Source organism: Myotis lucifugus, unplaced genomic scaffold (assembly GCF_000147115.1).
Source record: "Myotis lucifugus unplaced genomic scaffold, Myoluc2.0 scaffold_55, whole genome shotgun sequence".
NCBI lineage: Eukaryota > Metazoa > Chordata > Mammalia > Chiroptera > Vespertilionidae > Myotis > Myotis lucifugus.
The window spans coordinates 4,209,393-4,224,357 of record NW_005871103.1 but is presented as its reverse complement, the minus strand read 5'-3'; the positions used below and the strand labels follow the sequence as shown (position 1 = coordinate 4,224,357).

Sequence of the window (14,965 nt, the reverse complement as noted above, 5' to 3'; positions counted from 1 at the left end):
AGTAATGTATGGTTTGCAGAAGAAAAGAAATTGGGTCCTTTTTAGGCTTCCAACTTTGATAGTAGAAAGCCACAAATGTCTCTTCGGGAATCCAGTAACGACATAATAGCAGTCTCTTGAATGTAACCGATTTAACTCTGGGCTTAAAACAGGATTGCAAGAGACGAGCTCCCTTGCTGGGAGCTGGACTTCCAAACGCCTAACGCGTCATAAAAACTTCCCCCAAAGGGTGAAATGCTCTAAATACCACTAAGAGAAAGCAGCCACCCACCCAAGCAAACCCAAACCAGTTGAGCTCATGCGAAATCAAGTGGAGTGTGTTTACAAAGCACTTTAATCTTTCAAAAATAAACGGAAAGGACACATCCCTTTCAGAGACAGGAGCACAGGGTCTACTCTGGGATGGGGAGGGAGGCAGATCTTCAAGTCTAGAAACCGAGTCGGGTTTTACAAGTTCTCCACCAGCAGATGCCAAACTCGATTACCCTCTTGGGAACATTTCTCATGTAGCAGCTGAAAAGGGGGAAGCTCGGATAGGGAGGCTGGGGAGTTGGATCGTCTCTACTGACAACTTCCTGCCGACTTCTTTCTTTGGGAAGGAAAACTACCTCGACCCAGGAAATCAAGGACACATTGATCATTGTTAAAGGGGCTCTGTACTGGAGAAAAGAGCTCCTAACAGCAAGGTAAAGAAATATTTCATTTAAAAAAATGTCATCGTGTTTAAATTGCTGTAGACCAAAGAATATACTTGCCAGGCAAGAATAGGAATCATTAAGTCTGTGATCCAAAGTAAGGCGTTGCACCATCTCAAAGAGGGAAGCGTGGTCAAAGTTACAGGGGTTGGACGAGATAAATTCATCCATGCCATGCTTTTGAGCTCTATCTGCGTCTGTTCATTTATACATGTAGAGAGAGACACAATTTAGAGAAACACATCACATTTTCTTTGACATTTCAAATACACAGGAATTCACTAGGCATTACAAACACTAGCTGTTTCCCATCGCCTCCCACCGACACCCCCCAGATATTCCTTGTACCTTCCCATTGTCAACTTGCATCACTTACTGGTGAGTTTATTGCATTTAGGCAAGAATATATTGGCATCAATATGTTTATCAAATGATCACAACTCCAGTGCCTTTATGCCGTTCTTTAGAGACTAAGCACACGACCGTAACTTCACCTGCTTTTCACCGAACACTGAAAGCAGATCGGGTCTTTGCTTCTAAAAGCCTATTTAGCTCTGTAGGTTTTTAATAGATTCTGCCATTCCAGTGGTTATGTCTAGAGCAATTTCTCTACAATTATTGGGATTATCTGGAAAAGGGTTAAGCTGATTTTCAGCAAAGTGACAATATTTGTATCCACCCCTTCCAGGGCCCCACTGCCAATTTGGTTTCACAAAAGTTTTGGGTCCCCACCCTCCAAAATTAAAAAAAATAATAATAATAACAAAAGATTTTCATTGAAACCTGGAGAATAAGTTAAAGAGGACTTAGTTTGGGGTAGCCGGGGGCATTGCCTTTGCGTGTGTGTGCTCAGCTAGCAAAGCCTATGGGAGAGACAAACCAATGTACTCCACAAGGGCTGTGATCTGCCATTTATTGTGATTTAGTCATCTCAATGTATTCACACTTTTCCTTACAGGGTGAAGGCTGTAGGCAAAACCTCCTAGGGGCTAACTAATTAATCTCAATATGTGTAACAAAAATACTCTACACTCAATCGGCAAAAGAACTCAGAGAATCCAAGCAGATCCTGACGAGGTAGGAATGAAGGTCCGAGACATTAAAGGAGTCAGCTCACTCCACCTCACATGTGTTCACTCTCCTGATATGCAGACTGTGGAGAAAAAGAATCTTGTTTCAAATCAAGCAAGAGTTGATTCATTCCCTGCCTGCGCTGTTCTACTGGAGTGCGGGGGCCTGCCAGGGACCAGGAACGCTGTCAGGACACAGGGAAAATCGATGTTTGACTTGAGAGGGTGTTTGGGTGATATTTTCATACGTGGCCTTCATTCCAGGCAGCTTTGTCCCCCTTCCATGCCTGGGGAATGGCTGCAAACTTGGGTTACGGTAGCAGTGTGACTTTAAGATGATGATTTAAGATGACGATTTATGTAAAGTGATGATTTCTCCTCACATTATAGATTTTGTGGATCTAAGCAATGTATGCGTGGAATGTTAGATGTATGCCTCCTTATTGTTAGAATTTTCAAATCCTCAGTCATTTTTCACAGAAGCAGCAAGTGGTCAGTGTTTGAGCAGCGTGTGCTGTTTGTGCCCGAGATGCCCAGAAGCTACGGTTTCCAGAAGGCACGTGAAGAAGGAGTATTTTAATAGCCAAATCGCTCCGTTCGGAGGATGAAACACAGGCTTTTAGAGGGAATATCACATGTGCAGAAATTATATTAGAGGATCTGAAAGAATCCTCATTGCTCTGTTCATTGTCAGATTTGTATTCAAGGAAGTGCTTTCAATGGGAGATTAGGTGCTGTGTTTAGGATTCTTTTATTTGGTTGTTCGGTCTCCAAGCTACTTTCTCCCTTGACTCGGGGTGGTTGGCAAGAGAGGTGGCCAAGAAGTTGGTGCTGGGGACAAAAGCTGGCTGCTTCCAGCGTGTGCGTGCATCTGTGTGTGTGTGTGTGGGGGGGGTGCCTCCTCTGGCCCAAGACAAGTGTTAAAGCTGCTCCGACTTCAGGTCCCCCCTCCCCACAGAATGGCACTCCTGCCATCCAGGGGTATCTCTGCATCCTATCGGCCACTTTAATTCAGGAGAGACTAACCGGGGTGCATGGATGGCTCATCCGGTGGCACCCCCGGCCCTGCCTCCCCGTTGGAACAGACAGACGAGGCATTTCTTAGGTAGCACAGCTTCCTGCTCTGGGATTTCTCAGAAGGAGGCTGCAAGCTGATACATCGGCCCGGCCCTTTCTCTGCCAGTTTGGCTCAGCTACTTTATTGCTCTTCAATGATGATGGTGCCCCCCGTCGTTTAGCTCAAAGAGAAGGGGGCTCTTTTGTAGCTGGTAAAAATATGGCATGTGTCTCATGTCGCTGACTCTGTCTTTTTGGGTTGAACCTCTTGAAAACTTCGCGATGAACTATTTTGCCTGCTGCCCACTCAGGAAACGGTCTGAAAAGGCCACTTGGCTCCTTTGCGAAGACCTGGATGCAGATCCCCGCGCCGCCTCCCCACCCACCACAATGCGCCTTCACCTGCCAACTCGGCCCAGAGCACATCTGACGAACAATCGTGGTTTATGTTTCAACACCGGCTCCCCGGAAAACAGGCTTTAGCTGGTTTTCTTTTTAGAAAGTAACCCTATTCACATACAGTTTCCTTTCCCCATCTTCCTTTCTTTTCTCTCTCTGAGTCCTCCTGTAGGATGAGCCTGGGATGGGTGTGGAGGTCTGGATTCAAGTTCAAGTTCTGTTACCAAATAGCCGTCGGCTGCTGGCTGAGCGATCTCTGACCCTCTGCTTCCTGTGCAAAACGAGCTGAGCTTTCAGTTCCCTTTCTGCTGTCACGGTCGTTTGGCCACCTTACGATCCCTCGCACACCTTCTATATGTGTGGGATGGAACTGAATGGAGTGGCAATTTCTAGCAAGCAAAAGGAGCAGCCCCTGGGTTTTGCTTACACAAAATCGTCATTTACTCGGAATCAGGCTCCTTATCTTAATAACGGTTCCAACAACTCAAGAGCACTCAAAAGGGTGGCTGGCTCCTGTGGAATCTTTGAGGGTTTCATTGAGCTTGTTATGTTCAGAAAAGAGAAAGGGGAGTGGAGGCCGGGAATACTGTTTTAAGATGTCAGTGGAAGGGATCTGATTTTTACGTTCCTTTCGAGCAGGGATTGTGTGTGTGTGTGTGTGTGTGTGTGTGTGTGTGTGTGTGTGTGGTTGTTCTCATTATATTCGCAGAACCTAGACTAGTACCTAGCACATGCATATTAATATAATGAGTTTATTTCATTAAAATAAATAAATGCACTCTTTCAACAAGAATTTTCTGTTTCTTGAATTCTTGGAATGTTGACACACTAAATTCAACGGGAACAAGTTTATTGAAGCTAAAATAGCAGGTGGCTAAGTGGGTGGGCTTAGGGGCTCCCAGACTGACTGAGGCCAGCTCTGCCTTTCTGAGTGTGACGCGAGGCAGGCAGGTTCGTAGTTCTGAGTGGCATTTTCCTCCCCTGTGCGCTGAGCTTAGTGTTTGAGTCTCCCCCCAGGGGCTGTGGAGAGGCTCGATGAGAAGGGGCGGGGAAGCACCTGGGGCCTGGCACAGGGTGAGTGCTCAGTCCACTGGCCCTGTGAGTGAATGCACAGGCGTCCTCGTGCTCCCAAAGCCATCTTTTTAATGTGCTTAGGGAGTGAAGGCTGTCTCCAAACTAAAGCTCCTGTTAGTCACAGGCTGCTTCTTAAACTGTTTTGTTGCTCTGAAGCTGGGAGTCCTTTCCAATCGCTCCGCTTTATGCTCCTCCTGGCCCCTGGATAGCCAACTCCTAGGTCAGCGGTTCTCAACCTGTGGGTCGCGACCCCTTTGGGGGTCGAAGGACCCTTTCACAGGGGTCGCCTAAGACCATCGGAAAACACATATATAATTACATATTGTTTTTGTGATTCATCACTATGCTTTAATTATGTTCAATTTGTAACAATGAAATTGGGGGTCACCACAACATGAGGAACTGTATTAAAGGGTCGAGGCATCAGGAAGGTTGAGAACCACTGTCCTAGGTCCTGTCTTTGTGTTTTCGCTGGGTATGTTCCAGTTTCTCTGTGGATTCCCTTGGTGGGTAATGTGTTCCTCGGGGGTAAGTTTCTGATCTGTAATTTCCCCTGCCAGCTCCCGGAGGAGCTGGGCCCTTCGGAGGTGCTCACTAATGGACTGATTCTGACACTTCCACCCCAGGAAACTTCCCACTGACTTGAATAAGGAGTCACACACATGGGGATTCAGATGGCATCTTGCAAATCCCAAAGTGGGAACATGTGCTCTTAGGGGGAAAAATCTCATAGAAGGAAACAGAATTGTAGGTGCAGGTGTCTTTGGCTACCGTTCAGACTGTCTGCCTGTGTCTCCATACATGTCTAGGACCATATGCATTACATATGTTGTCTATTTTAAAATAAAACACTGCAGTGGTCCAGCTGTTCCAAATTCTGTTTCAAAGAACTTGTGGGTGCTTCCCAAGCAACACCATATAGTCATTCTTGCACTGTCCCAGACTGTTCTCCTACGGTGCCAAACATTAAAAATTAAATGCTCCTTGCAACTCTGTTTCTCCCTCTACAAACAATTGGATTTGGTTGATTTTTAAAAAATGAAAACTCCAATGTTGACATTACAAGGGGGAAATAACCCAGAGCCAAAGTATAAGAAAGTTAATTCTTGAATTCGGGACACCTTGGGATCCCTTCCTTTGCCAATGTTTGGCGGGTGTCAACAGAATGAAAATGAATTTTAACAGTAGGGTGAGCAAATTAGAGAACTAGGAGAGTCAAGTGGCTGCTTGAAACTCCAATGATGTTTGTATTACCCCTTGCTTTAGGGAGATGCATATCAATGCTCTTATTATTATTACTATTCGTCATCATCATCATCATCATCATCATTTAGAAATCAACGATTGACTACTGAATTTTACAGATTGACTTTAATCTTTGCCCTTTATCTTGACCAGCCCTGGTTGGGCAGCTCCTAAGTTGTGCTCGGTTGGCAAGGGCTCCAAATGTACTGCAATGGGCTATGCAACTTATAGGACCTGCAGCTCGGGCATATCCAACACACCTTTCAGACAATGCTACTTGTTTCTCTTCTGGGTGGGTAACTGCATCAGGAGTGCGAAGTCCTTTACGGCGTGGGCATAGGAGACTGACTTCAGGCTAGACTTAGGTGGGTAAAGCTGATACTGGCACCTCACTGCTCTCGGAAACTTAGCGCACTATCAATGGTCTCAACGGCACAAGTGCAGGCTGATGGACACAGAGACTTATGGAAGGAGCGCTTCCAAGTGGAAACTAACCAAATCCTTTGACCCAGGTTTGCTAAGAAGCAATTTTGGTTTGGCATTTAAGCAATGTTGGAAAAATATCCGCTCCTAAAATGCTACAATTATGTAGGTTCTATACTCTCATTTAATCTATTGATTAAATTCAAGTGATGTTCCTGATCGACCACCCTACCATTTACAGTGTTCTGTAATTGATCATGATGTTTGATATTCTCAACCATGTCATGTTTGATATTCTTTCCCCTCCTCCCTCACAATGGGAATATATATATATATATATATATATATATATATATATGATATTTTTTCATGATTTCTTATCTTAATAACAAGCACAATGTGATTTTGTTTCAGATATAACAATTTTTAGATAAGTTTGCAATAAGTTCTACCAAACAAATGTAATTTTCTTGGGGGGAATAATAGAGCTTTCAGTTTTTCATTCTATTGAGATTTTCCTATTATTCTAACAGCTAAAAGAATGAAGACAAAAGTTCAATCTCTCTATTTTGTAATATTACATTTTGGGACTTTTTGTGGACTGGAGAAAAAGAAATTCTGCTGTTGAGAATAATTATGATTGTATTAATAAGCTGTCTGAGAGAGGCTCCTTTCTTTAATGAATCCCTTTTACAATAAGCTGGAGGTAGCTGTTTTATCTCTGAAATTCAGAGCACAGTTATGGCTGTTGTGACTCCGGATGGATGCTAGAGGCAAGAGAATAGCTAATGTAACTAAAGTCGCTGTGAACCCAAACTGCAAATTAAAAGGTGACTTTGTGTCTTTCTTATATGGAAAATGTGTACTTGTCATATCTGCTTGACAGTACAAGAGTGAATGTATGGTTTGGACAATAACGAACAATGACAGTAGTCAACCTCATCAGAAGACATGAAATAAAGAAGTGACAATGATTAATGGCAGCTGGCTGTTCACAGAATTTTCTAGAAGAGCTTTTCTTGGCATGATCAAGTAACCAGGGGATGTTGCTGTGCCCCTCCTGAGCTCTGAGCAGCAAACAAAAGATTGGTCCTCCCATGCCTGCTGCCCTTGAGAATCAACTTAATCCCTTCATAGTCCCTCCGACTAAATCAAGCTAACGGCATGGCCAAGAGAGGATGGCTTCCTCAGAACTATGAAGAATTTTGCAGAAATGAATTTTGCAGAAACTTTGAATCAAAAACTATTATGGCATATATGCATAATAACCCATGGACACAGACAATAGTGTGGTCAAGGCCTGGGGAGGGGGTGGGAGTAAGGTAGAGAAGGGCATTGGGGGATACAAAGGGAACATGTGTAATACTTTCACCAATAAAGATTTTTAAAATCCTATTATGGCAATACACAGTACACACAAGGGGATAAACATGTGATGTGTATTTCAATGTTAATTTTTATAATTCTTTTTAAGACAGCTGCTTTGAATAAAAATCATAACAGAGATTTTGTTAATGATTTCAAAATAAATAAATTATATTTAATTTTCCCTGCTGTAGTTATTATATCTTCAATTAATTTGCAGAGTACTTGATGTTTTTACATTCCCTACAACATGAGCAAAAATAAGTTTTCTCTAGTTGACTGAATTAATATGTTAAATGTGCCTGAAGTAGTTAATAAAGAAATGAAGTTTCATTTAAGGTGGTCTATTTAGGTCATATCATGGTATTTGGAAAATTTGGGGCCTGATTGTGGAGATTTATTCCTTTAAAAGTTCATTTTCTTTTACAATGAGAAGGAAACTGATTTACAGTGTGGTTTGGGGTCATGCAAATTAAGTTAATATTGAATTAATTCTTTGATATCACACTCCTGCAATGTAGCAACTGCAAGTTGACAATACAAGAATATATAGCAAAAATCTCAAGAGATAAAACCGTAGAAAGGAATTAAGGCAAATGAGTATCGGAAAATCTACTAGGATAGCAATGCCTTATTGTGCAAATACATGTAAATTTACGCAGAACAAAACCCATTCAGTCATCTATTCATCCATCCTTTCTTTCATTCTTTAAAAAAAGTAAAGCAAAATCCTAAATTCCCACTAAGTTCACATTCTATGGTAAGCTTTTAAAAATGCCTCATCAGACATTCAAAGGAAATAAAGTTACATGATTTATCTGCTTGGAGTGTTAAAAAATCTGTCTGCTAGCCAGGGGTACATTTATGCAAAATAAAAGAAAAAAATAAAGGGGAAAAGAAAGCAAATTCAATAAACAAAAAGAATTAGAAGAAGGACTATTATTAAATGATTAGGGAAAATGATATGACCTACGACTTCTAAATTAGCATTCAAAATACTCAAGTACATATTTGCCTGCTCTCTTGACCAATTTTTCTAGCTCCCTCTAATGTCAAGTCTGCCTCAACACAATTTTTGGTGGTCAGGTTTTTCTACATGAACAAAGAAACTGTATACTCTCTTTTATTCATACCTCAGATAGTGAAAAAAAAGATTTTCCTAAGTTTTAGGTTTTGCTCTTTCAGGAGTATTTTTAGAAAAATTAATACAAATACAAGTGATGTTGAAGGAGTTACCGTTGTCATTGTTCTTGGGGGAGTAGCAGAGAGACATTCGAGACCAGAAGTCAAAGCCCTCCCTGGCACTGTGAGATTGTGAACAAGCGACATGGACACAATCGAGTCCTTAGTTTCCTGTTTGCGTGTGTGGTAGTCCCATGCAGTACTGCTCTCCTTTCAAAATTAACCCTCCAATGGGTCTTACTTAGAGCACACCCTCGAGCCAGGTAGAATTCATTCTTTAGTGTTCAATTAAGACATTTACTTTATTAATGGTATTCTGCAATTTCTTAAAGTTTTGTTCAGTTTCCTACCCCACCTTTCTATTTGTTAAAGCATCTATGGTTACCACACCATTGGGACACTGACCATTCCGGTCTTTGGGATGGGAAAGGAAAAAACGAAAGCAGCAACACAGTGTCAGAGAGCAGGATGATCTGTTTTCAGGCATTAAGCAGTCAGGTGGCTGTGAATTCCATGAAACAAAGGCATTAGGTGCCATTTTGTTGTGATGTTAATATTCTTGGAATGAAAAAAATGAAATGTTCATCGTTGGCTTTACTCGGAGGATCATTTGATGCCAATATGAAAGCCAAGGAGAGGAGGCAATTATGCACACGTCACATGCATCCTAGTTTCAGTATGAAGCTTACATTTCAAACCTGAGGTCAGGAAAATAACATGAAAAATTTTACTACAAAGTCTAGACAGGAGAAAGATATAAGGGAGAGGGAGGAAGCACATTGCAGGTGTCAGATAATCTAGTCTGATTATCTGAGCTGTGCTAGCTATAGGGGAACACTTACCCTTCAGTCCAGCTAGAAGTTAGCAGGGTAAGAAGGAACAAACCAGAATAACATAAAGACTAGCAACAAGGCTCAGGAAAGCAGACAGGAGTTCTAACCTAGCAGCTAAAGTTCTCGGGTTTGAGCAAAGATTGAACAAGAAAACTTAAATGAAACAAAACAAAACAAAAACCAAAATTAACCCCTCCCCCCCAAACCAACAGTAACCAAGACCCCTTTAACTGTGGAAGACTGTTCAGGTGGAAGCAAAAATAGAACAATTCTCAAAAACACTGAACTTTGGGCATCTGTGATGTGATAAACAGTTATTAATTGAGAAACAGACATTAAAATGAGACTCATTGCAAGTGATATATCAATCAATTGACCAAATACAAAGCTTAAAATACCATCCCTCCCACTCTGAGGTCTGATTTTCTCCATTCCTCTAACACAGGGATCAGGTGACTCCCTAAGAGGCCACTGACATAATAAATTGTGGCAACACTCAAATACGGATTTGGACATAGTTTCCAAGGTAAGCACTATTGGCCTTAAAATTGGAAAATTGCAATCAGTTGTTTTAAAAAGTTGCCTAATTAGGCACTGTCTTAATTTTTCTCAAGTTTTAACCGAAAAGGGGGGGGGAATTAAATCAACAACAACACACACCAAAAAACCACAAAAGAACAAAAAAGTTAAGGTTTGGTGGAACCCTCCCAAAATCATTGTAGAGTCATACAAACTAATGAATAGCAGGATCTATTTTTTTCTGGTATTTACAGTTGAATATAAATACTCCACTCCACTCTTTCTTAGACGTGTCTTTTCATTCTGAAATTGAGCTTTTGAAATGGCAAAAACTAAAAACTGCACCCAGAAGTTCGTTAAACTGAATTTAGAAAGACCCAAATAAACTCACAATTACTCCCAAGTTTCCCAATCTGTAAAATGTTCCATTCTCGAGTTTCCCTTGAACAGACGTGACAGGACTGGAGTGTTTATTTTTTTCTACCCCAAAAGTCCTCTCCCATTTATCTGTAGCTTCCCTTTGCCATGTAAATACTAATAAAGTAATTGCAAAGTTTACTCATTGAAAGTCATTCTTAAGAATTATATATTGTAGGAATGGTGAATACTTTGGGCATATATTCAGAGACAGGATTTGATGAGGTGTGTACAGAATAAAGTATTTAACAATGACCCTTACCTTTCGGAAGTCAAGGAAACCTTTTTAAAATGCAATACTTGAGTGTTTGACTCTCTTTGTTAGAGAATCTGTGATTGACTTAAAGTATGCGATGAGACACAAAGCAAACGGGTGTCGAGACTGAGAAGGTAAGTGGAGGATCACATTTCCCACCTGTCCCTGTGCTGGGATTGTTGTTCAGTTCCCTCTAAGCTGGCTTTGTAGGACCAGGTGACCAGTCTGCACCAGCTTGCCCCGGACTGAGGACACAGGCCTGGGGACACAGGATTCAGTGCTAAAACCAGGGAAGTCGTGGGCAAATCTGGATGAGTCGGTTGCCCTTAGGTTTGACTGATCGCTTTGATAGTAATAGTTTAACATATAAAATGCAGCTGTGAAGTAATTGTGATGTAAGTCTAATAAAATTATGACCCCTAGCCATTTTGGGGGTATATGTATAACCAGTCATGGCACCACAGAACGTAAAATCCCTGGTTCCTTTTTTGATCTTTCTCATGGGTTTCATATACTCGTAACTGCAGGTGACCAGGTATGGAGTTGGGTCGGTTGAATCCTGACCTGGTACCTCTGTGGGCTTCTAAGTCATGGGAGCAGACGCCTCACTGGCTGGTACCCTGGAGTAGTGAAGTGCCTGAAACGGCAAATAGATTGAATCTGGAGTAGTATTGAGGCTCTGTTTCAGGGGTAGTAAAGGAACTATGGGGTTCCTGGGTTCAACACTGTTGGCTAAGCTCTGGTAAGGATTGTCACTCTTTACAGGGTGGTGGTGTACTGTCACTTATTACAGGGTGGTGGTGTACTGCTGTGTAGATTGGGCGCTGCACAGATCAATAGGGGCCATTCACATTTTTGTCTGTGTGAAAAATGCCTCCCGCAGCACCTGTGCATGGCTGGGAGTGGTGGCCTTGTTCTTACAGAACCTGGTGGGTGTGGTTGGGCCTCACACTCTTTGGAGAACCCCCATTCTTGGGCAGCGATTGAGGAGGCAATAGAAAAGAAGAAGGTGGCTTTACCAGCTGGGTCCTGAGAAATCCCAGAGGCATGAGTTATCTGACCTCACTCATCTCGAAGCCTACCTTCCATGCTCTCTAATAAAAGTTCCTACGTGAACAGGGGAGTGACATACATCAAGCTCCTGTGTACCCAATCGAGTCTTCCTGCTGATGCCGATGACTAGCACTTCAACTTCAAGCCAAAAGAGTCCTGCCCACAAAGGGAAAGCTAAGTCAAGAGCCCCTGAATGTTTCCATGAGGAGACATCCATCCACAGCTCCCACCAGCCGTCTCTTGTTTTATCAGTATTGCTCCTGAACGTCCTTCCTCTTTCCTACTCTAGTGAGGAAATAGTGGGCTAAACACAAACCAAGTAACAATGTCTTAATCAGGGCAGATGAGAGAACAGATACACTGGATGTAAGGTGAAATGACTTCAGGAAAAAATGGAGATTATTTGGAAATAACACTTGAATTTTCCAAATATCACCTGAGATACATGTTTTATGAGATTGAATGGGATGGGGGATGGAGGTTATAATTAGGAAACTTTTCTGCTGATACACAAGATAACTCCCTTTCAGAGGGTGTGTTATTTCCAAATGTATTAAAAAGGAGCCTGGATTGTGTGGCTCAGTGGTTGAGCATCGACCAACCCATCAACCAAGAGTTCATGGTGAGATTCCTGGTTGGGGCACATGCCCAGGTTCCAGGCTCGATACCCAGTGAGGGACGTGCAGGAGGCAGCATATTGATGATATTTCTCTCAAATCGTTGATGTTTCAATCTCTTTATCCCTCTCCCTTCCTCTCTCTCTAAAAATCAACAAAAACATATTTAAAAAAATATATTTTTAAAAGGAGCCTGTTGGGCAAGGTGAAAGGAGGAATTCCATCACGTAGGTGTTGTTGTTTTTTTAATTAAATAAATATTGGATATGGTTTATCTCAACTAACAACTAAACAGTTAACAAGAGATGATGCCTGCTCTCATTATAGCTATGAAACCTGAATGCCACAAGAAGAAAGTGGGGACGTTGGGGTGGTTATAGCCAGAAGGGCTGTCCCTTCTCCCCAGTCCCTCCTCAATTTTTTCCTCATTGTTTTGGGATTTTTGCATGGAAATCCACAGTGGCTGTGTGATTACTTACAATGTTCCACAGGGCATGCATCTTCCTTTAAGAATCATCAGTATTAGACAGAAATTCCTGGGAGCACCTGATTGATAGTATTTGTCATCCAAAAAGAGTTTTTCCCCATCAGCAACGGTGTTACAAGGTTTAGGAGGAAATTCTCATTAGACAGAAATGGACATGGCAGTGGAATTCATTGGCAAGAGCATTGATCTCTATTTAGTTGCTGTAGCTGCAAAATTATTCCATCCATATCCACATTTCGTTTAAGAGCAACTTAAGGAGAGGGACTATGTCAGAGCACCGTGCTAACAGCCGGGTTTGTGCTGTGGGCCTTCACACTTGCTTCCCCTTCTGCTGCACTTCTTTTGCTGCAGATGTTTGTGGGACCGACTCTCCATCATTTGGATTCATACTCAGAGGGCTGTCTAATATCCCCTCTCCTCACTCAGCCACTGGGCATGACATTCTTCATGGTATTTTTCAGTGTCTGAAAGTATCTGATTTCTTTGCTGACTTGCTGGCTATGTAGACTCCTCCACTGGGAAGCAGGTACCCTGAGAGCAGGGACCTCGTCTGTCTTTCTCATTAGTGTGTCTCATCACCTAGGTAGGTGCACAGTGAACCAGACTGAATGGGTGGGTTAATGCTAAAGTAAGGCATCGCCATGACTATAGCTAAACATGACTTGTCCCTGAGCTTTCTCTAATTGACTTGATAATCAGGGAAAGGCAAAAGCCACTATTTAGGGTCAATGTTTGTAACAAAAATGAATTATTTGATTGGGTGCTTTGTGTTTCCAATGTTGCCATCTTCTCTGTTTTAAGCCAAATTTCCCCTGACCCTGAGCATCAGAAGGCGCAGGAGAGAAAACAACTCTCCAAGTAGCAAGAAGACATGGCAAAGAGGAAAGAAATTAAAACGCAAGAGGTAAGAGGAGAAGAAACTGGAAGAGAACCAGGGCTATTTAAGGAGATGGTTTCACGTTTTGGGTGCTGGTGTCTTAGCTCAGAATGGGATTTTAGGGGCCCTGGTTTTTCTTTGTTTGTTTCCACTGCATGTGGTAATGTCATCATTTCTTTTTAAATGGTTCTAGGTTGCAGATTTACATTATTTTTCAAATCAAACCCTATTTTCATAGGAAGAAATGAGGCAAGGACATGCATAATCTACTATTTTTGAAGGACTCAAGCAAATACATGTTTGGTTGCGAATTCCAAACTCTCACAAAGAGATACAAATCCACCTAAAATATACTTCCCTTTGTTTAGTCCTTAAAGTGTCAAGTATTGCACTTTAAAATTACTTTCATCTAACATTTTTGCCCCAACTTTCCCCCCTGGACTCACTGTGTGGTTTTTCCCCCCAGCAAACATGATTTTTATGAATCTTTCATATTAAAGCAACTAGGTTCTTCTAATTCAGCTTTGGAGATTGCCTCTACAGAACTATGTTGAGCAAATGGCAGATCTACTTACAGAATTGGGATATGGGGGCATCCAGCTGGGGCACGTTCCCTCCCTTGGCGTTGAGTTTCTGCACTTGGGTCGGGGGCACAGGCTTGTGTGACTGCCCAGTGGCCCGGTACATGGCTTGGACCCACAGGATGCGATCTTGCTCGTCATCACTTGCAAATATCACGGTGTCTCCTTCTTTGACTGCATTGAAGAAGGCTCGGCCACCTTCCAAACCTGAAATAAAAGCAAAAAAACGACTAAGCTGAGCTCAATGTTCTTGGCCGGACTGAGCCCCGAGAAAGGTGGATTCTGCTGCTTTTCCTTGGGCCAGAGAGGGCAAGAGCAATTGGTCTGACTCTAGTGGGAAGGAAGGCTGCCACCCACTTGGCCAGAGGGGGGGCCATGATGGTAAAGAGGCAGCTTTGAGCGTGGCTTTTGTCTCTACCTTTGTCTGGGGCCAGAATGATCAAGCAGGCTGCCTACTGGCTGGGTGAACGTCTGCCTATACATATACTATTATTTTTCTCATCCTTCAAACAAATAAACAACAACAAAAATATCTCTTGACCCATACCTCTCCCTTCTCCTTACTGCGGCAGGGAATAGCTACCAGGGTTGCTCAACTTTTCGTGCAGGTGTGAGTCTCCTGGGCATCTTGTTAAAATGCAGCTTCCAATTCAGAGAGTCTGCATTTCTAACAAGTTCCAGACCATGCAGATGGTGTTGGTGCAAGGACCACGCTTCTATTCTGCCCACAGCCCCTCCAAGCAGGCTATTGCCCCACTGAAACTGACAAGGTCCCCCTTCCCCCCGCCCCTGACTTGCTGAATCCCATGGTCAATT

The 14,965-nt window shown here is 42.5% G+C and overlaps 1 protein-coding gene across 1 annotated transcript in view; it reads right to left on the bottom strand.

Moving 5' to 3' along the window:
• Positions 1-14,965, bottom strand: part of CADPS (calcium dependent secretion activator) — a 447,690-nt gene that overhangs the window by 131,922 nt on the left and 300,803 nt on the right. Inside the window, exons 12-13 of the mRNA XM_023754061.1 lie at positions 14,144-14,356; positions 756-892 (exon numbers count right to left, since the gene is read on the bottom strand). Coding sequence (XP_023609829.1) covers positions 756-892; positions 14,144-14,356 — 350 coding nt within the window. The remainder of the gene's footprint in view (positions 1-755; positions 893-14,143; positions 14,357-14,965) is intronic.